At 37.8% G+C, this 25,902-nt stretch overlaps 1 protein-coding gene across 13 annotated transcripts in view; it reads right to left on the bottom strand.

Moving 5' to 3' along the window:
• PPFIBP1 (PPFIA binding protein 1) overlaps positions 1-25,902 on the bottom strand; it is a 165,467-nt gene that overhangs the window by 21,007 nt on the left and 118,558 nt on the right. For 3 of the 13 annotated variants that reach the window (XM_074402965.1, XM_074402969.1, XM_074402967.1), the window contains exons 6-17: positions 24,336-24,449; positions 22,037-22,168; positions 17,338-17,430; positions 16,917-17,009; positions 15,442-15,556; positions 13,324-13,356; positions 11,273-11,334; positions 7,789-7,873; positions 5,940-5,993; positions 4,591-4,745; positions 1,949-2,064; positions 1,028-1,084 (exon numbers count right to left, since the gene is read on the bottom strand). In XM_074402965.1, coding sequence (XP_074259066.1) covers positions 1,028-1,084; positions 1,949-2,064; positions 4,591-4,745; positions 5,940-5,993; positions 7,789-7,873; positions 11,273-11,334; positions 13,324-13,356; positions 15,442-15,556; positions 16,917-17,009; positions 17,338-17,430; positions 22,037-22,168; positions 24,336-24,449 — 1,109 coding nt within the window. The remainder of the gene's footprint in view (positions 1-1,027; positions 1,085-1,948; positions 2,065-4,590; positions 4,746-5,939; positions 5,994-7,788; positions 7,874-11,272; positions 11,335-13,323; positions 13,357-15,441; positions 15,557-16,916; positions 17,010-17,337; positions 17,431-22,036; positions 22,169-24,335; positions 24,450-25,902) is intronic. The other 10 variants (XM_074402966.1, XM_074402970.1, XM_074402971.1 and 7 more) reach the window with 10 other exon arrangements.

Raw genomic sequence — 25,902 nt, 5'->3', positions numbered from 1 at the left:
ACTTAGGACTAGCCTTGTGATGCCAATATTCAAAAATAAGCCAGTTCTTTCCATGGACTAGTGGTGTATCCTTTGCATGTACACATTTAAACTAGGAACTTTAAAAATACTCAAGCACTATTTAATCTAATCCTTCTAATTAAAATAAAGAATGAAAGTTTTACTTTTTAATTCACAAGGGAATCACTTTTCTGAGTCTGGCAAAGCAATTCATTTTATAGTTCTAATTAAAGCATAGTAGAGGAATCCCTAATGCTGCCCATAATAATTCATTTGCTATGATAGTGAAGGCAACATGACACTATAAACATCCAGAGACTTCCTCTTTCACGTAACTAGTATTCAATAGTATAGAGCTGGTGTTACTAAAAAATTGAAGGCAGAGATATGTGACCAGTTTAGCGAGAGAGACAGAAGTCATGTGTTTGGCTCTATGAAACAGAATATAAATATGCAAATTTACAAACTTTTAAAAAAAAGGCATTTCTTCTGTTTTTCTGTATATATGTTGCCAGAATATCAACTACCAAAATAAAAGATAATATAGTGAGAAAAGAAAAAAATCTCATCTTTGAATACTGCTCTGAAAATACACTTTCCTAATTTAATCCAGACTTTCACTTGGATAAACATAGATATTAGGTCAGCTCACAAAACTGAAAGTACAAAAAACCCATCTCAGCTTTTCCCACATCACATCATTCTCTGTGATGTCTTCCCACTGGACTCAAAATATGCCAGTAGAACAATGAATTAAAGCACTGAACTTCAAATGAAAACTGATGAAGGCAGGCTAAAGATCTGCAAAATTCCGGCATGAGATAACAACAAATGAGCAAGTATTTATTTGTAAACTTACAGCTCCCTGCCTTCACCCCCACCCAATTATTATAGCTGCATTAATTTATTCAGGAATTTAACAGCCTCAGTCATTTGCTGTTAATATTTAGTTATTGTTAGTATAACAGAACTCTCTTCTTTCTCAAGCCTCAATCACATATTTTACATTCAATAAAATATAACTCACAAAAGACTATCACACAGTTGGGTATCAGCAGTAGCACCAAGGATCATCTTCCCATCACTAAAATGTAAAGAATGAAAGGTAATTATTAACTTCATGAATAAAACATCATATATGTTATAAGTGAACAGGTATGTCAAAAACAAAAAATTGTGCAAAGGAAGCTATTTCTATTTTTTTAAAATGTTCTATTTTATTTGGCCTAATGTAAGACTAGACAATTTGGGAATATGCTGGCAAAGCATTGTAATTGCTTACAGACAAACTACTGCTACCCTTTTCCTGTTCCCTTCAGATCCATCCTTAAATGGACTCATAGCAAATGACTGTGACTATTTAGTTTACAATCCTTTGACAGTTACCCATGACCCAGGATATAAAAATCCAAGTTCCTTAAACTCTTTTTTTTGAGACAGAGTCTCACTCTGTAACTCAGGCTGGAGTGCAGTGATGTGATCTTGGCTCACTTCAGCCTCCGCTTCCTGGGTTCATGATTCTAGTGCCTCAGTCTCCCTAGTAGCTGGGATTACAGGCATGTGTCACCACACTCAGCTGATTTTTGTATTTTTAGTAGCGATGAGATTTCGCCATGTTGGCCAGGCTGGTCTTGAACTCCTGGCTTCAAGTGATCCACCCGCCTCGGCCTCCCAAAGTGCTGAGATTACAGGCATGAGCCACCACATCTGGCTCATGCTCTCTTTCTAACCTGACCACCCTACCTTCCCAGCCTCATCTCTTATTACTTTCTGCTTCACACCTTTTATTTCCATAATACAGAACTGATTACAGATCCCCCAGTGGATGTCTTGCTGTTTCTTGCATCTCCAGGTAAAAATTGTGTCTATAAATAAATGCAATACATCCTCATCTTTGGTTGATCTACTTTTTTGAACAGCTATATTGCACTGTTAATAAATGACATACTTTTCTTCAAATGAAGTCTCTGGCTTAGGAGTCAACTTTGATTTTCCAGAAGTTTCCATGCTTATAGTTGCTGGCAATAATGAAGGGATGGAAACTTGCAAGATGGTGCTATGGAACTGTAATGCAATTATTAAAAGTCAAAAATCAATCAATCAAAACAAAACACAAGTCACAGAGTAATTAAATAAAAGTAAGACAATTAAATGGTCTATTGATAAAATCTCATAATCAGTATTCAGAACTCTATTTTTGCAAAATGATTTCAGAATATAAACATCTACATAGATGAAGTACTAATCAAGGAATCATCCTGAAGGAAGAAAATTTTTTAACTTTATTCTGAATAAGACACTGAATATTGTGAATAAAACTTAGTAAGTATCATTGAGCAAGTTAATGGTAATTTTTTTTCTTTTTTCTGAGATGGAACCTTGCTATGTTGCCCAGAATGGTCTCGAACTCCTTGGCTCAAGCAGTCTCTTGCTGTAGCCTCCTGAGTAGCTGGGATTACATACCTGTGCTACCATACCCAGGTAATAATAGTAAATTCAAACAACCTGAAGCCCTGGCTAAAATCTTGGCTCTGACACACTTGTCTAAGTGATCAGTGATCTTAGCAAATCACTTCACTAGGCATTCATCAGTCTCACCCTCTGTAAAATAAGAATGACAAAGCCTACCCTGTATGTCACAATGATTTAATGTAAGATTTCAGTAACAAGTTTTGCTTTCAACATTCTACTATTATTATTTGAGACAGGATCTCACTTTACCATTCAGGCTAAAGTACAATGCTGCGATCATGGCTCACTGTAGCCTTGAACTCCTGGGCTCAAGTGATCCTCCCACCTTAGCCCAATCAAGTAAGAGAAATGACCAAAAAGGAACTGCTAAATATAAGGAAGTCAAGATTGTTTAAACAATGAAACTATTTCACATTCCCTCTCTCTCTAGACAAAAAAATTACACTAAAATTCAGAAACAGTTTCAGGGCAAAGATCAAGCACAAGTGCTCTCAGGAAAACGTGGTCTTCAGATGAGCCAAGGGTGTGGCCGTAAAACCCTTTGTTAAGACCTCGAGATGGACTAGACTAGAATCAAATAAAAATAGAAAAAAAAAACAAAAACAGAAAACCTTAGGAAGAGTACAGTAGTACTGTCTCATTCAATCTCTGAAAAATGATCAAAGGCTCTAAAAATAATGGGATGTCCCATTGTAGCTTTGTAGGGAACCTTAGCTAGAGATAGGCTTATGGTGAAGCTGCGGATGGGATCTTCTCTAATACAGTGAATTTTAACATGATTTGTATGAAATTCTAAATGTTTAAAGTATTATCCCAAATTAGACCCAAAGGGACAGAGACAGTAGAAAATGAAGAGGTGGATTTGGACATCTTTGGACACTTTTGCAGGCACAAAACTGAGAAAACTACTCATCTGCAAATACAGGCAAAGAAAGAATGACTTGGAAGGAAAAATCAATAGCCCAGATGACTGGCAATACGTGCCTGGCTGGATTTTGGAAGTGCTATGGACTGGTGACACCTGTGAGCCTTCCAGCTCCCCTCTATTAATGGGAGTGGCTATTGCTGTTACATTATGCCTATCTAACCATCATATGGATGTGTGGAGGGCAAATAACCGTCCTTGAAGTCCACAGCTCCTTAAATCAGTGGAAAAGTCCTCAAGAAGCTGTGCGCAAGGAACGGTACCTGAGGAGCTTCACCCACATCTCGACCTGGTCTGGATGACAAGATCTTGGGATGCTGATGCCTCACTGGAATGAGACTCAGGGGTCTTCGGAAAGGGGTGAGTGTATTTTGCATGGGATATGGTTGTAAAGTGGTTTAGCTAGAGGGTAGAGTGAAAGATTCTATTTTCCAAATGTGGTTGCACCAATATATCCCATCCTACCTGTCCTTATAATGTAATGTAGTCATTTGTCCATCAAGGGGTAGGGTCTATGCTTCCTCTCTTTGAATGTGAGTGGGCCTATAGGCCTGTGACCACAGCAGAAGAGATGCCATTTGATTTCTGAGATAAATCATAACAGGTGATGCAAAGTTGCCTGGGCCTCTGAGAATGCTCACCCTTAGGACTGTGAGGAAGCCAAGCAGTCATATGTAGTTGTTCTAAATGGGGCCTCAGCTGAGGTCCCAGCCAAAAGCCAGCCTCAACCACCAGACATATGAGTGAGTTAACTTTCAGATGACTCAGGCCCAGGCTTTCACGCCACTCCAGCTGATGCCAGATAAAGTAGAGACAAGATGCTCATGCTGAGCCCTGCTCAAACTGCAGAGTCATTAGCAAAAGAAATGCTGTCATTGAAGCCACAAAGTTTTGGCGTGGTATACAATAGATAACAAACATATTTTGAAGCCAGTTTGATGCAAAGTAAGGAGTGTATAACTGTTTACTTTCCAGTTGCTTCTTCCAAGTCTAAAGAAGTCAGAGGAAAATTTTATTCAATTATCTTTCAGAGTCGCCATCAGAAGTGGCCAAAATCAATGTATGTATGTAACGTTGTTTGAGTTGGTAATGAAACAGAGAGGAACCCATGTTTTTCATGTTATGAACAGTGCTTTAGCTTTCAATAACACAGTCTCTTCAACATGAAGGAAATATTAAAAGTCTATTACTACCTCTTCGGGAACACTTGTGTTAAATGGGTCACGACTAGGAGATCCCGTTACTGGAGTGGGTGATGGACTTTTCTCCAGATCACTGAAACCCTGTGCATCCAGCAAAGTTGAGATGGAACTGGAATTGAGCAGATCTTCATATTCCCCATCTTTGCCTAGGAAAAGACAAAGCAAAGAGAAGAGAACAGCAGGTTTTCATTTATATTTCACTTTTACAAGAAGATAAGAATCCCAATTATATTGAAAATAAAATGTTTTTCTGGAGCTTCTCCTGGCATCCCTTGAAAAACAACATAGGACCTAGGAAACAGCATCTGAAACTGTGAACACCCAGGCCCAGGGGCTCTTGGGCCACAGTGGGTTACCTGTGATATTAATAGACAAAGTCATACTCATTGAGTCATCAGATTGAAAGAAAATTTAAAGTTAACTTATTCCAACAACTCTCTTGTAATTTTGTTTTAAAATCAGGAGCTTACAAATTTTAGTATAGAAATAATCAAGCTGAAGAATACCTGGTACAAAAACCAAATTCCAAATAGCAACAAAGTCCCATTTGAAAAACTTAGTTTTCATCACTGTTGTGCTCTTGAAAAAACATAGAAAGGAGAACAGGAAAAGCAAAAAGACAGATGATCTTTAATCTCTCAAGTGGATCCTTTTATGCCATTTTAAAGCAAAAAAAAAGTCTGATGGAAAAAAGCAACCACATAGTCACCAAAGTTGCAACCTTGAGAATTTTTTTTACATATCTAGAAATGAAAAGGATTAACTGCTGAACAGAGCACTGCCAGATATTCTTTTTTAAAAATAGAAAAAGATGATACTTAAGACTCTAATCTACAAATAATATAAAATGGTAAATCACCTACTTGTTTAAAGATCTTAATCAGACCACAGCTTCTTAATTTAGGTTTCACTAGAATGTTATCCTAATTTTAATAGAATTTCGTCTTATTAGAATTGCATGAGGATTAACTAAATATGACTCCTAGTGAGAAATCACTGTTTAGACAACTCTTTATTGTAACAGAACATAGTTTTCAATGGTTTATGAAAATCTATTATGCTGTACATGGTTGAAAACTACTTCTTTTATTTACATGTTTGTATGCACAGGGAAAAAAAAGCTAGAAAGAAACAATACTCAAAAAAGCCAATAGTAATCATTCCAGTGCAATTACAAGTGATTTTTATCTCCTTTATTTTCCAAATGTTTTACAATATAGTTTAATTAAAGGAATTAATATTTTTCTTCCTTGGTTTTAAACATAAGACTTGCACAGTTGAAATTCTATAAAATCAAACAATATTTTAAATGTTATACATATGTAAAATTAATCACTTACAAATTTGCAATATTCCATAGAATAGAGACTCTTCTTCTGAAGGCATGGAAAATGCTGAGAGATGAGAATTGCTAGTCAACATTGATAATTAGAGGTTCATTTGCTTACTCAGATATTTATAAAATCTAATACGCCAGATCCTGCATACAAAAATATGTTGCTGATTTTTTTTTCAAAAATCCTGATCCAAAGCAGGATTTTCCTTCTCTATTAACTCATCAAAATTAAAAATTCAAAATCTGAGTGTTTCATGGGGAACTCCCAAAAGAATTATTTCCAGTGCTTACATTAAGAGCAGATAACTCGGCCGGGCGCGGTGGCTCAAGCCTGTAATCCCAGCACTTTGGGAGGCCGAGGCGGGTGGATCACGAGGTCGAGAGATCGAGACCATCCTGGTCAACACGGTGAAACCCCGTCTCTACTAAAAATACAAAAAATTAGCTGGGCATGGTGGCACGTGCCTGTAATCCCAGCTACTCAGGAGGCTGAGGCAGGAGAATTGCCTGAACCCAGGAGGCGGAGGTTGCGGTGAGCCGAGATCGCGCCATTGCACTCTAGCCTGGGTAACAAGAGCGAAACTCCGTCTCAAAAAAAAAAAAAAAAAAAAAAAAGAGCAGATAACTCTACCTATGCATTGCTAAAAAACAAGAGCACTTTCAAATTTCCTCCGCATTTAAAGATGGCCGATGGGCCCATCTGCAGATAAAATAATAAATACAAAAAAAATGCACAACTATCTTTATGTACATGTCTTACAGGATTTTTCTGAACTTACCATGATCAAAGCTGAACTCAATCCCCTTTACCCAGACCAGTTTTCCTTCTCTAGGCTTCCCCATATCAGTAAATGGAACCATCATCTACCCAGTTGCTTTAGTTGGAAATGTCTTTCTTGATTTCTTCCCCCTTCTTCCCTCTCCTCCTCTCTCTCATTACACTGCTGTGTCAGTCCACCATAACATATTCCCAATCAGTAACTACTAGATTTTTTCACTTGGAATAATGCAAGTCTCTGAATTGGTTTCTGCTGCTGCCAATACTGCTCATTTCCCTCCATGGCCCACATGTTACACAGATCATGGTGCTGACCACTATTTTTTTTGTTTTGTTTTGTTTTTGAGACAGAGTCTCACTCTGTTGCCCAGGCTGGAGTGCAATGGTGCAATCTCGGCTTACTGTAAACCTCCGCCTCCCAGGTTCAATTGATTCTCCTGCCTCAGCCTCCTGAATAGCTGAGATTACAGGCACCCACCACCACGCCTAGATAATTTTTGTATTTAGTAGACATGGGGTTTCACCATGTTGGTCAGGCTGGTCTCGAACTCCTGACCAAAGGTGATCCACCTGCCTTGGCCTCCCAAAGTGCTGGGATTACAGGCATGAGCCACCACCCCTGGCCACTGTTGACTTTTAAAGCCCTTCAGCGAGTCCCTCTGCACTTTAGCAAGGGTTGAACTCTACCCCTTGCACGACCAGTGGTTGCTCATCATATGGTCTCATCTCATCCCCTCTCCCCACTACCCACCACCTTGCAGTTGCACTGATGTTCTTCCTCTTAGGCATGCCACATTCTTTTTCCCTGGGTTCTCTGCATATGCTGTCATTTTCTCTCTCTGGAATGCTATCTCAACTCCTTAAAGAGGCGCTCCCTGACCAATGACTCTACATACACTCACTCCTCAGCCTGGACACTTTCTGGCAGAGTGTAGTTGCTAATTGTTCAATTAACGAATGAGCTACCTAATTTGTGACAATGGGTATGATCCAGGAAAGAAACTGAGACTGATGTGTAAGTTTATAGCCACTCAGAATCATGCAAAGTAGAAAAACTTTTAGAACTACGCTCTACCTTTTTTACCTTGGGCCAGTACCACAGTATCTTGCATTTTCTTGTACCTGCTCAGGCACTGTCGAAGATCTTCTATTTTCCGATCCTAGGAATAAAATAAATTATAACCTTTAATCCTACGATCATAAAAGAGTAAAAGTGATTGCTTTTACATAAAGAATAAGCATGATTCTGCTGAGAGAGCATTTTAAAAAAAGAATAAGCTGATGTGAATTATTTACACTATTTAAAGAATACTTCTAAGCTTCAGCAGAACTAACTGGTGATAACTAGACTATGTTTCCTACATACATTAAAGATATGGAAAAAGTACCTCTAAATTTAGAGATCCTATCCTTTAGCTGGCATCTTTTTAAAAAAATAAAAACAAACACAAAAACAAAACAAGGTAATAAGATACAAAAGAAAAAAGTCAGTTTCATTTACTCTCCTGTCTAACTTGTAAGTCAAACCTTGAAAGAAAGGCCTCCATCTTCTGTCTTTATTAGCCATCATTAATCACCATCTGGCTTCTCCCCTCTCAAAACCCTCTACCAAGGTGACCTCCTATCTATTAAAAACACTGAACAATTTTCATCCTTTTTCTTTTCTTTTCTTTTGCTTTTTTTTATTTTTATTTTTTACAGGGTCTCCCTGTGTCATGCAGGCTGCAGTGCGGTTGTGCAATCTAGGCTCACTGCAGCCTCAATCTCCTGGCTTAAGTCATCCTCCCACCTCAGCCTCCTGAGTTGCTGGGAGTACAGGCAAGCACCACTATGCCCAGCTAATTTTCATGTTTTTGAGAGATGGGGTTTCACCATGTCACCCAGGCTGCTCTTGAAATCCTCGGCTCGAGTAATCTGTCTACCTTGGCCTCCTGAAGTGTTGGGATTACAGGCAGGAGCCACCATGTCTGGCTCCAACCTTTTTCTAATTTGACCTCTCTGTGGCACTTGACTGACCTCACTCTTTCCTTCTCCTCTCACTTCTCCAACACTCTTTCTTTTCTTTCATTTTGGTTTCTTAATCCCTTGACCAGATAGCTGTCAAACTTCTACAACCCCCATTATCTTGTTGGACTATAAAATGCTAAGCTACCAGGTTCTGTCTGTGACCCTCTTTGCTCTTCCCATGTGCTCAACTGTGTTATAAAAATGGCCTCCTTAGCTCCTCTCATTCTCATTCTGGGATTGGACATGTGGATGGCTTTGGCTAAAGAGATATCAATAAATGTGATTCAAGCAAAGGCTTGAGAAGCATTTGCCCTTTGTGGCTGCCCGAGTGGCTCTAAGGAACCCCAAGGAACTATGTGACGAAGCCTAGCTCAGTCTACTGGAGGATGGGAGACCATCTGGAGAAGAGGTGAGTCCTCCTAGCTGAGGCCAACCTAAACTAGGCTGTCAATCACCAGACACGTAAGTGACACTATCCTAAATTATGCATGCAGTCTCATCTAAGCCACCACCTGACTGCAGATGCCAGCTAAGCCAAATCAGAAGAATCACCTAGCCAACTCACAGAAGTACAAGAAAAAATAAATGTGGTCTGTCACAAAGTAAAAACTAACTGACACTTCAACTGTGGCTTAATCCCCACCAATTTACAACTCCACATTTCTCCTAAAATTGATAGAGTTCACTCCCCACAAATCTATATTTCCACAATTATCCTAAAATTTAGATTCATGTTCCAACTTTCTATAACAAATCTCCTTTACAAGGTCCCATAAGCATATTGGATGGACTATATCTACAATTCAGTTCATTCTTTCCCTTTAGTATTTGAGCCTGTGTTACTTGGCTCTCCTTAACTCCTTAAGGGCACCATCCACTGACCCAGTTGCCTGAACCGGAAACTTACTCTTCTTTCTCAAATCCAGAGACCTTAAATCTTGTCAACCCAAAAATTTCTCTAAAGCCTTTTCCCACCTTACCACTTCGCTGCTCTTGCCTTACTTCAAGCCCTCTTCATTTCTCTATTTTAACAGACTCTTAACTGTTTACCTGTCTTCACTCTCCCATTCTGCTACCAGAGTTAGCTTTCTAAAATGGCAATTCAATCATGTCACTACCTAAGGTTTACGAGCTAAGACCCTAAATCATGAGCATGGTGTCTGGCCCCCGACTGAGCTCTGTGGTTGGCCTCACACCCCCTACTCCACCAGCATCTCATGTGCCAGCACGATCCCAGCATGCACCGTGTCGTTTCAAGCCTGGTCTTGAGACAAGTTTTGTCTCATGGACCCTTTGCTTGAGAACCTTTATTTAAATCCCAATGAACAACTCTTGCTTTTCCCCAGAATTTGCTTATATGTCCTCTTTGGAGTCTTCTGAACCCCTGACCGCATGAGGAAGTTATGTTACTCGAGAGGCTCCTATAACAGTTTGAGCAACTCATAAGCCCTCATTCAACATTGGGAGTTCTGTTTGCATTGCGTTTTGAGGGGCAGAAATGAAAACAAAATGAATTTCAGTGATTTAAAAAAAATAAAATGGTGGGAAACCTGCTAATTACTTTTCTTTTTATTCAATAGTGGGAAACATTAGCAAAAAGCCTATATGAGTGGGTATGACAATCAGTTTATTTCCATGCAATAAAGAGGATTCAAGGCAAAAATAAAAAAGGAGATAAGAAAAACAGAGTAATCAAGAATGAGAGAAAGAAACTTACTCTCATTCTTGAGAGAAAAATGATCAAGCCAAAATTCTTTGGCATTTTGTTTTTTTTTTACTTGCTTAAAGTTACCCTTTTTTGGGAAAATGTCCCCAAGTTCTATTCATTCGGGCAGGTAAGGGGAGAGAAGTTCTGGTGACATCAGCTGAACACAACTATGGCTACCTGTAGGTATATGGAGGTAGATAGTCAGGTAAGCCATGAAGAAACCCATTGCTTTCATGGGGTAACTGCATCCCGGCCCTTAGTAGGATGAAACATCAGATACAGGTAACAAGAACCAGCTGGGGTCGGGGGAAACCTGTGGAAACCTTGGAATGAGGCCAATGTAGCTAAAGTAAAGCCCATGCCGCTGTTTTCTGATATTTACTCTCTCAGGAGAGCAGAGACAATCACAGATGTGAAACAGGCCAGGAGTGTAAAGGAAATAATGACTAAATGGAGGAGAAAATTACCATGACCCTGAAGCTGAGGGTTTCACGAGCTCCCTCCTTCAGAGCCTGCAGGTCAGCCCAGAATTTTCAGTGCCCACAGACAGGGTATACTATGGAATGTACCCTCTCTCTTATATGCCACCTGAATATGTGGAACTGATCAGACAGGCTGAACATTTCCTGAATTCACGGGGGCAGCAGTTCTCAGTGGAGCCCGTGCTGCTGCTCCATATCCCTGTGCACACAGCACAGCTGGGTGGAGAGAGCACATCTGCCCCTCACTGCTAGCAGTGTTCTGGGAATGCTCTTTTAAAATGGGATAGCTCATGAAACTGCATGGAATGGTCGAAATGGTGTTAAAAAACATCTACATGTATATTTAAATTTCATCTGGATACCTTTTCTTCATTTGCTGCCATCAAAGACTCCACAGCTTTTTTCATTTTTTGTACTTCGACGTCTGAAAATAACATCAAATCAGAAGTCAGTTTAGTTAACATGTGTGACAGTGAGAATAAGTCATTTACTCTCCAGACTGAAATGTTTTAAGGTAAAGATGTTAATGATTTCTTTTATTTATTCTTTAAAAGGGCACATTTAACATCCATATTCTCTTTTTAAAAAAATCTGAAAAGATGGACGTCTTTTCTCTCACCTGAACAGCGGCCATTCTAGAAAGAAAACAAGGGTATGTGAGAACTAGCTCTCCTCTCTTAAAGCAGCAAGAGAATCTTCATGAGAACACTGAAGATGAAATTTCAGTGCTATAGTAATAAACACATAATGTTTTTAAAAAAGGAATTTATAAAGCAGTGCATGAAAGTCATGAATGGTATATACAAAGACAAAAGCAGAGAAAATGATAGTTATAACCAAGATGGAGACATGAATGGTAAGAGCCTGATGGAGTGTAGTATTTACATGAGTAGTCATGCTAAGAAGCTGGTTGTGGTTCCATACATAAGAATAATAAGTACTTTGCTTCATCTATAAACTTCATTTCCAATACTGCCTTAAGATAGACTTCAAGACATAAAGGCCAAAGTAAGCGGAATGTGATTCTCCTTAAAATTTGATATTCAATTACAAAAGCATGTTACTTGAATAATAAAAACCTTAAATATTTTAAAGATGAAAAGTCACCCCAGGGCCTGGTGTGGTGGCTCATGCTTGTAATCCCAGCACTTTGGGAGGCTGAAGTGGGAGGACTGAGCTCAGGAGTTTGGGAACAGCCTGGGCAACATAGCAAGACCCTGTCTCAAATAAATAAATAAATGAAAAGTCACTCAAAAGTGAAATCACAAACTAAAAAATTGAAACAGAAAAAAACAAATCTGCTAAAGTTGCCTACTTCTGAGAAAAAAATTATTACTGAAGATAATATTTTCTTTAGAGACAGGGTCTTACTCTGTCATTCAGGTGGAGTTCATGGCACAATCACAGCTCAATGTAGCCTTGAACTCCTGGGCTCAAGTGATCCTCCCACCTCAACGTCTTGAGGAGTTGGGATTACAGGAGTGAGCCACCACACCCATTCTTCTTAAGATAATTTTTAAAACAGTGGTGCATCATTCAGCACTGCTGTAACATTTTAAATTAAAATATATTCTATAGGAATTGAGAATTTAATGTCTGAGGAAAAGAGCCCCTAAGGAGTTAATTTTCTTTTTTTTAAGAGATGGGTTTCACTGTTGCCCAGATGCAGTACAATGGCAAGATCATAGCTCACTGCAGCCTCAAACTCCTAGATGCCTGGGGCTTAAGTGATCCTTCCACCTCAGCCTCCTGAGTAGCTGGGACTATAGGCATGCACCATCATCCTCAGCTAATTTAAAAATGTTTTTGTAGAGACAGGATCTTGCTATGTTGCCCAGGCTGGTTTTGAATCCCTGGCCTCCAAAGCGATCCTCCCACTATGTGTGGCAGGATTTATCTTGATGTTGCATTAAATAATCAGGTTCTATTAATAAGCTGGATATAATCTCTGTTGTAATAAGAGAATATGTTCAAAGGAGTTTCTAGACAAATAGGATCTCAGACAAATAGCAGACTTCAAAACACTGAAAGGCAAAAGCAAATTTCAAAATTATCTTTCAGTTCTGGCAAACCTTTAAAATTCTGAGTTTTCATAGTATAAAAGTGATTTTCTCCTCTGACCCTGTATCACCTAAACTGCAGGGAAAATGTTTTCTTATATCCACAATGCTGGGTGCCCTGCTGTACCCTGTAGAGTGGAAGGGTTTAATCAGACAAAATCTTCAAAATAATCTTTTACCTTATTGTTTTATTATCCACCCTCTATTTTGTACACTCTGAAGAAATGGAGGGCTTATTGATGAAGCAACTTTACATCTTTGGTGACAGAAATATTTTAAAATACATGCAAAGAACAGTCCAAGGTAGTATTTTTGGTGAATGTAAAGGCTGATGGAAATGCACCAAACCTTACTTTTTTCTTTGAGCTTCTTTTTAAAATTTTCATCTGTGCAGGAAAACCCATCGAATTGGAAGTTAGCATATATTACAACAATAAATACTTTCAAATCACTATTATTTAGTTTCCTTTTATCTAAAATAAAGGAAATCTAACCTTATAAAAACGTATTCAGTACTATTTTGTGACTGTAGACATACTGTAGACAATAATGCTCTGTGTGAAGTTAGAAAGAAAATATAAGACTTAAATTTGAATAACTACCTCTCTCACTTCATCTTTCTGGACCTTGGTTTTCTCACATTAAAATTAGGTTTATGGAGTACAAGTGTTTCTTATACCATAAATGAACAACTAGTTAACGTCACTTCGGTTGTTTTTATATTTCCACCACAGTTTGATACCTGGTCCTCCCGAAGGTAACTAGAGTGCTACTTGTGTTACATGCAACTCACCACTCAAGTTCAACAACACTGAAAGGATCTATCTCCTGTCCAATGAGATGAGTCCACTGAGGATGCAGTTAGATGCCATCCCAATATCACCTTGACATGAGGTTTCTAAAGACTTGCTCTCAATCCCCGTATTTAGCTGGTGGGCACTGGTAACACACAGTTGCCAGGTTGGTTCCAGTCTCAGATCAGACTTTGGGTGGCATTACTCTAATATCTTCTAGCCCACAGGTCCTGTGATGCCATTTTATTCTTTTTTTTTTTTTTTTTTTCCCTAGAGACAGGATCTTGCTCCATTGCCCAAGCTGAAGTACAGTGACACCATCATAGCACACTACAGCCTTCAACTCCTGGGCCTAAGTGACCCTCTCTGCTCAGCCTCCCAAGTAGCTGAAATTACAGGAGTGAGCCACCATGCCTGGTGAAATTTGAAACTTAAAACTTTCAAATGATATTTTTGTTTGTTTGTAGAAACAGGGTCTCATTGTGTTGCCCAGGCTTGTTCTGAATTCCTGGCCTCAAGCAGTCCTCCCTCCTCAGCCTCCCAAAGTGATGGGATTACAGATGTGAGCCATTGTGCCCAGTCCATTTGATTCTTAAAACCATAAAAGCATGATCAGTATGACCTGTTTCTGAATGTCCCTTTTCAATACACAATTCTATATATGCTGTATAGCAGGTGATGTGGATTGGGCAGAAAAGGGTTGGGGGTGAGAATCCATTTCCCTCAGGTTTGATGAATTTTCTGACAGACAGGGAACTGTGATACCTACAGGTATATAAGGCCATGGGATTCTAGAGCCAAAAAGGACTTCAGAGATTATCGATTTCAAGTCCCTCATTGGACAGACAATAATGCTACTGATTTTCATATAACAGATAAACATGTAACAAAGCTACACTAACTGGAATTTATACTGTTTTGAATGACTCAGAAATTGCTTTGGTATCTCACAGTGCCACAGTCATCATTCGTAATCATACAGAAAGGTTAAATTTAACCGAGTGTTGTCAGGTGTTAAGTACATTATATTTCCAAATATAATTTTAAAATATATTTCATTCAGGCAATTTTTTTTTATCATGTACAACCTACTTTATTAGAAATTATGGTCCATATAATACTCAGAATAAACCTCTTCAGTTATAAAAAAAATTTGGACAAATCAAGGCATTTTTCCAAAAACGGAATTAGTCTATTTTTGCTTTCTAAAAGGTAACGGGCTCAATCCCTGGTATAAATTTTTTACTAATTTTTCCAAATCTACAGAGCCGTCTTTCCCCTCTCAAAAGGGAGAGAACAGTTTCTAAGCCCTTACTTTATCTCATTTCAGTTCTGAGGGCAACAATCCTGGATAGTGACGGTTCTTTTTAACTCTTTTGGCATTCCCTTGCATTGTAATCAAGACCAGTCCATTCTTGTGATGAGAATTTATAGTCTAGTAATCTTCAATACTGAATAAAGTATGGAATTCCCCTTTCCCAGCTGCTAAAGAGGACGTTAATGAATTCCCAGTCACAGTAAAGAATCTTGGAGAATTCCCTGTGGTTCTGGGCCTGGCTGGATTCTGCAATTCTTTCTTTGAGGTTAAAACTACACATTGCCTATCATCAGTTTCTTTTATAGATTTTGGAGGACTTTAACAAAATAAGATGATAAATATGAAATATATCTTCTTACCTCTATCAACAATTTCAATCCCTTCTCCTTTCATCTTGCAAACCAATTTTTCTTGCAGTCTTTTTACTTCAGATTCCTTTTCTTCTAGTTGTTCTTTTAAAGATGCCAGTTCATCCTAGGAGTTACAAATTCATTTAAAATCAGCAGATCATAACTAAAAGAGAACATTCAGAGAGTATATTAGCTCTTTAAATCAATAATCAGATTTTATGAATGAAAGAAAATCTACAAGAATTTAGAGGCAAGCATCAGAAATCAAAGTCAACGAAAAGCAGGAAGCAAGACTATTAGCGGAGGTCCCATTTATAATAGTTATGGTGTAATTATTTCAAGTTTCTTTGTAATCAAATTAAAAAGAGATCTTTTAAAGTACAATTAGGGATGGGATAGCACTAAGGTTTAAATCTTACGGTAAATTAAAAACTACAACAAAGTTAATCAAGGAAGATAATCAAATTAGATACTTAGTGTCATAAACGCCAAATAAAATGCAGAATGAAAAAGACTAGCTTGACATTTATTCGGCATTTCAAGATGGCACTCATGCTTCCTTGACAAGCAGAGACTTTCATTAATGGGTAAGGCAGCAAGTCATGAATAAGCCAAATCACGGAACTAAATAATTCACCCTCATCACTAAGATAAAAGGACAGAATCTCCTATAAAAATGGGAAAAAATAAATTTAGAAAACAGATATTTAAGCCCTCTTCTACTCTTTAACCATACAACGTAGAAGATTTCAAGTCCATCCCTCTATGTACTAACGCTTAAATTTTCAGTTGCATTTCAGTAAAGAATTAGCGTTAGCAAACACATTTTGCTGGCTCTATTTAACACAGAAAACAGCTACGCAGTTCTAAGAAGTATGGCTTTATATTCGATATTACACTTTACTTTCAGAATCTCTAAAAATATATTTATTACATTTAGTACTATGAGAAGATGTAGTTCTCCAGTGAAGCGAGGCAGTTGGCCTTATAGTTTTGATCTCTGGTAAGAACAGAGCGGACAAGATCTGAACATTTTTCAGCAGCATTGGCAGGAAGTGCGAACCTGTTCTCACCGAGCTGCTTCTCAGCAGTCATTTCTATTCACAGCCATGATAATGTCAACTGCTGTACCTTCAAGAAAGTCCCTAAAGAGGAAAGTGATCTCTACTGCAGATACAAAACAGAATTCTTTCACAGGTGAATGTTTATAATTATTTAACTAGGCTTGGGTCTCAGTCTAAGAGAGTTAAATTTAATTTATAATTTTTTTCATTTTACTTGTTTATTATTTTTCACTATTTCACGGTTTCTGAAAACAACATCAGGGATCCCATTATCCCTTCAAGCAGCTTGAGATGATTTCTAATCAACAGGTGACACACATACGGAATGAATGCACATGCCACTAAAAACATCATCACAGCAAAACAACACAAGCCAGAAAGCAACAGGCCATGGACCCCATCACCCAACGTCTACTACACCTTCTGTGACTCCCATTTTTGTTCCATCCGCTGCTTTTCATACTGCATCTGACCCACCTTGATTTTCATGCTAGAAAGTTTGGCCATTAAAGACTGGTAGAGAGACAGAGGAGTGAAAGAAAACTACAGAGAAAAAGACAAGCTAAATAACCAAGAAAATAGTATCCATTTATAAAAGAGGTTAGATACAACTCAGAGAAAGGGCAGGTTATGTTCTGTCAGGTGAGTTAAGCCTTGTTTTTAAATTCAGATCGGTGGTGTTTAAATTCAAGAAGGTTTCCAGCTTCGGGGAAAGCTTCATTTACTTTTAAAATACTTTCTTTATCATACATTAAGTAGAAAACATCTTACTTATATTATTGGTCATAGATTAATAGTGGAGTCATTTGTCTGAAAAGGTTAACCTATAAGAAAAGCTTACTTTGGTTGATTCAAGCTTTTTTTCATACTGAAGTCTTTCACTGCCCATTTCATTAACTTTCAACCTCAAATCATTGATCTCCTGAATCAGCCCCTGTCCAAGAAGAAAGAAGAAAGTACATCAGGAAAGTGGCAACACAGTTACTTATACCTATAAAGGAGCAGCTTGGAAATCCTAAGAAGTCACCAGCGCCTAGGGTTAAAGTTGTATGAATCAGATGAGACAAATGGAAATACATGTACCTCCTTAAGAACCAAAGCATGTTTCCATTTAAAACATTCCTTTAAATCCCCAATGCCTCTGCCCTAAGGTGATGGGCTTATGAAAATAAAAGGTGACTGCAATTCTGATTAAGAAATTCTATTATTTGTCAGATATTTCTATCCTAAAAATGACTCTCTGCTATTTCATAGAGTGCTATTTAATAGAATGCTATTTCATGGTTTAAATATATCATGTTCTTTAGTAAAGCCATTTACCTTTTGAACCTTCTCAGTGATATATGGCTATTAAAAAAAATTATAATTTCTTCCTTTGTCCACAAAAATATGGATCGCTCATCAACCCAATATGGGAGACTGGAATGAAAATTAAATCCTTTAAGCCCACGAATCCTTAAGATTCATGAAATGGCCTGGAAAATGTTTTGTTTTTATTAAGTGAATAACAGGAACATGAGAATATTCAAACTCATTTTAATTTTGAGGACTATTTCAATTATTTTCATATATAACATCACAAAGTTTATCAACAGTTTTCTAATTGCTGGGTATGTGCATACATTTTAGCAATAGTGTTGAATTTTTATTAGGATATTATCAGGGATGGAGTTTATTATAAGTTTGATGACAATTCTCAACTCGAAAGTGGATGAGGGCCCTGCCTTTTACCTAATTTTATAATTAGAAAATAAGAGAAACCAATGCCAATGTTTACATGACACAACATGATTTTGTACCTCTTCTACAGCCACTTTTTATTTTATTTTAGTACCACTTTTTAAAGAACCAATTTGCTCATAAAACCTGTCCGAGTATTCTGAGAAGTAGTGGTGTATTTTTGTCCAGGGCCCAGAGAGTAGAAAGGAAATTAGTGTTACACAATATTAACTCCTCCAAAAGAGACACTCAAATACCCTGCATGGGAAATGACTTATATTTTACTACAAGCCACAAAGATCCCTACAATGGTTACTATAGTTTTGCTTCTCTTTTTCCCTTTTTTTTTCTTTTTTTTTTTTTTTTAATACAGAGTCTCATTGTGTCTCCCAGGCTGGAGTGCAGTGCTACGATCTCAGCTCACTGCAACCTCCACCTCCAGGGTTCAAGCGATTCTCCTGCCTCAGCCTCCTGAGTAGCTGGGATTACAGGCACCTGTCAACATGCCCAGCTAATTTTTATATTTTTAGTAGAGATGGGGGTTTCACCATGTTGACCAGGCTCGTCTCAAACTCCTGACCTCAAGTGATCTGCCCTCCTCGGACTCCCAAAGTGTTGGGATTACAGGTGTAAGCCACTGTGCCCAGCCAGCTTTTCTCTTTTTAAAAAGACATGCATGTATTTCTGGGTCACAAATTCATATATTACAGGACAAAATTATCCAAGAATGCCAAATATTACAAGTAGAACAATGTTATAAGAAATACAACTTTGTGAATAGGGATTATTTTAAGCTTCCAAGTGCAATGATTCAAGTTCACAAAGGTTAAAAGAAGGGATGCTACAGCGAAATACACTTTCCAGTAAACCCACAGACTTTAAATTGTAGTCTCTTATAAAATGGGCAAAGTATTACCTATCATAGTTATACAATTTCTCCTTAATAAACACTTAATAATCATACAATATTTCACTTAGATGATATCGATCATCTTCTTATGAATTAGTTCAAGAACTGCTTGACATTATTCAATAAAATATTTGTGATTCCTCCTCTAACAGGTCAGAATTCAAGTTCAAAGAAAAAATCAGCTTTTCCAAGTTTTTGAAACTAATCATCCTTGAATAATATGAGTCCTTCGTCATCTTTGTCAATATGATCTTTTAAAATACATATTTTCCCACTTTCTCATTGTTAAGAAATAGCAGTCAATTCCTGTCTGCTATTATTATATGTTACAGCTTCCTTGAGAAACAGCGGCAATGTGCAAAGAAGAAACTATGGGAAAAAAAATGGAATTATAAACTGGGATAATTTATCTGTTTTAACAAAAACGATTCAACTATATTTCATGGCAGTATTTACATATGGTCTACATTTCCAATCTGAAATAAATCATATCTTCCCCTGACAACACAAGCTAGAAAATCTGGAAATAGCTCCCTAATGTAAAACTTTATAAAATGAAATACAAATTATTTCAGTCAATTTCTTACCAGAAGTTCAGTCCTTTTGAAAAAGAAAATCCCTGTTCTTTTCCCTTTTCCCTTTGAGAGGACTCTTCAGGGCGCCTCTCAGGAACTGTCTCTAATACCTATGCTCTTACCAGAAGGGGGCACTGTTGAATGATGCCAACCATCTCCCATTAGCAATTCCAGGGACAAGCAAGTCCTGAATCTTCCAAAGTTTAAGAACTTTTACCCTTAGTCCTTTGGAAATGCCTCTACTTCTTCCCCATGACACTATTTTATCGGAAATTAATATTTAAATAATATAAAATTCTAAGAGAAAGTTAAATATTATGGATTCATGAAACAGCTAGGAAAATATTTTTATTAAGTGAACGATAACAGGAACATGAGAATATTCAAGTTAGTTTAATAGTGAAGATTATTTTAATTATTTTCATATGTAACATCACTAAGTTTACCATAGTCTCTAATCTCCAGTATGCACATATGTTTTAGCAATAACACTGAATTTTTAATAGAAGATTATCAGGGATTGAGTGTACTAGAAGTTTGATGACAGATCACTTTACATGTGACTGGAGAGAGCATGCATGAAATAATGAGAAAGTGGAGAAAAAAAAGTTTGATTAAAAAAAAGCAGTCAGACTCAGGGGATGTAAATATTGCCCTGGGGTCTTACAAAAATAAATAAAGAACACATCTACTGCAGTTTAATGCCAACACTTGGTTAGCATCTCATACCCAGATTAAGTTAACAATAGATGAAGATTTCCCCCTGACTTTGCAGACACAATGTAGAAGACTACCCCTATCCACATCTACTGTAAATTCTTCCCTGCAGCAGAGCCAGCGCCACTGCCATGTGTCCATTTGTTGACAGTTTTACTATTACCTCACACAGTGACGATGGGGTTATGACCTGACAAAAAGAGGGGAAAGAGGAAAATATCAACAGATTTTTAGAGAAAGCACAAAAGCAAGAATTTTTAATTGGGTAACTTTCTAAGTCTTGTGTTGAGATCCCCAGCTTTGATCAAATGAGAAACATGCTCATATAGGCAACTGACAAAGAGTTTTAAGATTAAACACGGCTGGGCATGGTGACTTATGCCTATAATCCCAGTGCTTTGGGAGGCCAAAATGAGAGGGTTGCTTGAGGCCAGAAGTTCCAGACTAGCCTGGGCAACACAGTGAGAGCTCATCTAAAAAAAAAAAAAAAAAAAAAAAAAGAGAGATTAAAACATGAACCAAATGAATTTTGCTACTGCAGTAACGAGACATATACCAAGACATTCCACTACAGTTGAATCTTTGACAGAAAATTTAATTTTTAAAACAGCAGTGGAGTAAACCTTCTTATTTCCAGATCTATAAAGGACTTCCCTATAGTGGGTAATGTATGTGATGCCAGGTACCATGCTGGCATAGAGTCAGCATGAAATACATGTTTGAAATAAACACAGAAGAGGAAAATAAGTAAACCATTTTCTCTCCTCTCTCCTTGGTACCCATTTTCTAATCCAGCGTGACACTTTCCCATACTCCTACTAAGGAAACAAAATACAAAGAAAAAAAAAGGAGGAGAGAGGGCCTGCAGAGAGAAGAAATTTCTGCAGCTCTTTATACTTCATTTTAAATGAATATATTTCAAATGGATGTGCTCTCTCCCTCCACCAACAAAACAACAGAGGTTAAGAACTTGCCAAATGTCACACAGCAAACAAACTAGAAGGCCTGAATTAATAAAATAGAACAAACTGTAAAGCTTGTTTAGCCACTAAACTGGATACTTCAAGTTATAGAATGTACCCTGAGGTTCGCAGAAGTGCAGCAAGTCTTATTTAATTAGAATGATTTACATGTGGATTAGACCAAAAATAGAAAGTCAAATTAAAAGACATTGAAAAAGCTCTGTGGTTTTGTGATTACAGAATGTTAGCATGTTTTCTACACAGATTTAAAAAATCCAATTGCATAGCAAATAGTCAGTGTGCCTAAATAATAACTACTAGTAAAACCATGCATTTAAGCCCATTATTTACAAAATTAAGAAAACCAGTATGGATGGACAGATGCTCCAAATATCAGAAAGTCAAAAGTATTTTAAAGGTTGATGAAAGAATTAATATTGCATATCAAAAATGTAGAAATAAAAATTGACATTAGCATTTAGTGATAAAAACTCAATATAATCCAAGATTACTCTTAAAATGAAGCACGATGAGGAGACACAGCAATTAACTGCCTTCCTTGTACACCTCCAGGGAATTTCAACTTTTCCCTAGGAATGTATGTTTGTGAGGGAGACAGACAGAGTGACCCAGAGAGAGAGAGATTGTATCACTTACCTCTGTGTCTCTGAACTTATCTTCATAATCCAATCTGTCCTTCTCTACAGCCGTCAGTTTCAACTTCAAGTTAGATATTTCAGCCATCAGATCCAACTTCTGAGTTTCTAAGGATGTCCTACTCAGAAGCTCCTATTGGAATTTAAAAGAGACATTCAAAAATTCTTTTATTATGAACAGCCACATGTAAATTTACCTTATTTATGATTGCAAAGCAGCACCTATCAAGTAGAGGATGTGCTAAAGTATAATTACTAAATATACACAGTTTAAAAAAATTATTCACTTGAGGCTGGGTGTGGTGGCTCACATCTGTAATCCCAGCACTTTGGGAGGCCGAGGCGGGCAGATCACTTTAAGTCAGGAATTTGAGGCCAGCCTCGGCAATATGATGAAACCCTGTCTCTACTAAAAATAGAAAAATTAGCCAGGTGTACTGGGAGGTGCTTGTAATCCCAGCTACTCGAGAGGCTGAGGCAGGAGAATTACTTGAACCCAGAAGGCAGAGGTTACAGTGAGCCGAGATCGTGCCACTGTACTTCAGCCTGGGCAACAGAGTGAGACTGTCTCAAAAATAAAATAAAATAAAAATTTATTCACTTTAGTTACCTTCCTTTGAGCAGAAATAAGCACATGTCAGTTTCCTGAGGAAAACATAAGTTATGTAGATACACATGCATGAACCATATATATTCTTCAGTCTGACAATGACGTTGATGATGATGATGATACTGTTTGCTATATGCCAGGCACCCACGGTGACATATACTGTTTTAATCCTCACAAAAATCTTATCAGGTAGAAATTCTTATTATCCTTAATCAAAGTATGAGGAAACTTAGTAACACAGAGGTTAGGAACTTGCCTAATGTCATACAGGGGGAAAAAAAAATAAAGGCACAGCAGGAATGGAAACCTACGAGGTTTTGCTCCAGTGCGCCCTCCATCCACGGCCTTACGGAGCCTCTCCTGTATGTTATAGATGGTACTCAAATTTTTTTCTTACTTTGTGGGTACACAGCAGATATATACATTTATGGGGTACATGAGATGTTTTGATACAGGCATGCAACATGCAATAATCATGGAAGATGGGGTTGCCATCTTCTCAAGCATTTGTCCTTTGTGTTACAAACGATCCAGTTATACTCTTGTTTCAAATGCACAATTAAATCATTATTGATTATAGTCACCCTGATGTGCTACTAAACAGTAGGCCTTATTCATTCAAACTATTATTTTAGAGCCCTTCACCATCCTCCACCTCTCCCTTGACCCCCCACTGCCCTACCCAGCCTCTGGTAACCATCCCCCTACTCTCTAGCTCCATGGGTTCAATTGTTTTATTTTTAGATCCCACAAATAAGTGAGAACATGAGATGTATGTCTTTCTGTGCTTGGCTTATTTCACACCTAATGACCTCCAGTTCCATTTATGTTGCTGCAGATGACTGAATCTCATGCTTTTTTATGGCTGAATAGTACTCCATTGTGTATAAGTACCACATTTTCATTATCCAGTCATTTGTTGATGGACCTTTAGGTGCCTTCCAAATCTTGGTGACTGTGAACAGAGCTGCAACAAACACAAGAGCACAGATATTTCTTCGATATGCTGATTTCCTTTCCTTTGGGCATATATCCAGCAGTGGCATTGCCGGACCATATGGTAGTATTATTTTTAGTTTTCTGAGGAACCTCCTAACTGTTTTCCATAGTGGCTGTATGAATTTAATTCCCACCAACAGTGTACAAGGATTCCCTTTTCTCCACATCCTTGCCAGCATTTGTTACTGCCTGTCTGTTGGATAAAAGCCATTTTAGCTGGGTGAGATAGTATCTCATTATAGTTTTGATTTGCATTTCTCTGATGATGAACGACACTGAGCATCTTTTCATATGCCTGTTTGCCATTTGTATGTCTTCTTTTGAGAAATGTCTATTCAAATCTTTAGCCCATTTTTAAATTGGATCCTTAGATTTTTTACTATTATCTTTTTTCTTAATTATAAAACATATGCTTATGGGTGAGAGGAAACAATCTGAATGCAAAAAAAAAAAGAAAATTAAAATAAGCCACAATCCTATTGTCATTTTATTCTGGATTCTAATTACATAAACACTTTATATTGTATGTATATATTTTGAGACTCTGCTACTCTCGATATTTGTTTAAAATGTGCTGGTCTAAAAGAATCAGGAAACTTACTGCGGCATCAGAGCAAACACAACATTGAAATGCAGCATCTCAAATAGTTCGGCAGGGAAATCCCATCTTGGTTCTAGCCTCGGCACATACCTGCTGCAGCATCTCTTCTGTGGCATTCAACTTCTCTCTGTGCTCTTCAAGACAAACCTCCAAATCTCGAATCTTCTCCCCCTGAGCCTCCACCTGGTCTGTTAACACACTTACCTGTATTTAGAGCAAAATATTGCAATGAGTGAGAAAGAATTTGAGTCCCACTGCATATGTTATTTCTCTAAATGGGACAAAAAAAAAAAAAAAGGGAAATGATCCTACCACTCATACGATTGTAAAGAAAACAAAATCTGAGAAATACAAGTAGTCCTTTGCATTTCTATTTATATGTTGCTATTTAATTTAAAGAGTCCTATATAATTTGGAGAAAATTAGTGTAGATTAGGAATGTACAATACTTTTTGGTTACAGCTACTTCAACCATTTATGAAAGAGAATGTGCACAGAAGTCATCTTTTTGGGGGCCAGGGTGCAGATAGTATTAGAAGAGAGGAAACGAAGTTAATGTTTGAAATAGAAATCATTAAGAACTATTAAAATTTGATACTTCAAGAAGAATGAGAAGAAGAACCCAGGGGGTGTCAGGCACGGTAGCTCATGCCTGTAATCCCAACACATTGGGAGGCTGAGGCAGGCGGATCACTTGAAGTCAGGAGTTCAACACCAGCGTGGTCAACATGGCAAAACCCCGTCTCTACTAAAAATATAAAATTAGCTGGGTGTGGGGTGTGCACCTATAATCCCAGTTACTTGGGAGGCTGAGGTGGGAGAATCACTTGAACCTGGGAGGTGGAGGTTGCAGTGAGCCATGATTTGTACCACTGCACTCCCATCTGGGCGACAGAATGAGACTCTGTCTCAAAAAAGAAAAGAAAGAAAGAAAGGAAAGAAAGAAAGATAGACCAAGGGAATTCAAATTCCATGATCTCTTTCAAGATGACACTGATCACAGATGTGTTCAAAGCTGGAGGCAACTCATTAGACTCAAAGGTCCATGAGGAGCTGTTGGGTTAGTCCTTCAACTCTACTGCTTATAGCAGATCTTTGAGTTTTTCCTCAATAATCATCACCCTGTAAATATACTTCAATTCATTTTGCTCAGTATACCAAAGAAAAATGTTTGTCAGACATTTAAAACATTATGAAGAAGCAAACTCAAATGTAGCCCACAAGGAGGATTCTACACACTGTTGTGTTTTGTCTCAGCCATGGTATCACTTTTAAATTCACAGAAAAATTACATATATATGTTCATATTTCAGATTCAGAAATATAAACTTATATATATTCAGATTTTATACTAAATTCATATATCTGAATTTCTGCTATATAATAAGATATATTTAAAAATCAGATCCAGCCAAGCATGGTGCTGCACACCTGCAATCCCAGCTACATGGGAGGCTCAGATGGGAGGGCTGCTAAAACCTAGGAGTTAAAGACTAGCCTGGGCAATGTAACAAGACCCTGCCTCCAAAAAAAACCAGATCAGATGACATTGTGCCTGTATTCAGACTGGCCCTGAAAGAGCTGAGGTTGACTAATGGCAGCTCCTTTTAAACTGGGTGTACACACCATCATTCTGTCCCAGTCCTCAGCACTCCCT

The sequence above is a fragment of the Saimiri boliviensis genome, chromosome 7, assembly GCF_048565385.1.
Source record: "Saimiri boliviensis isolate mSaiBol1 chromosome 7, mSaiBol1.pri, whole genome shotgun sequence".
Classification (NCBI taxonomy): Eukaryota; Metazoa; Chordata; class Mammalia; order Primates; family Cebidae; genus Saimiri; species Saimiri boliviensis.
The sequence above is the reverse complement of the archived record's forward strand: the minus strand, read 5'-3'. Positions and strand labels throughout refer to the sequence as shown.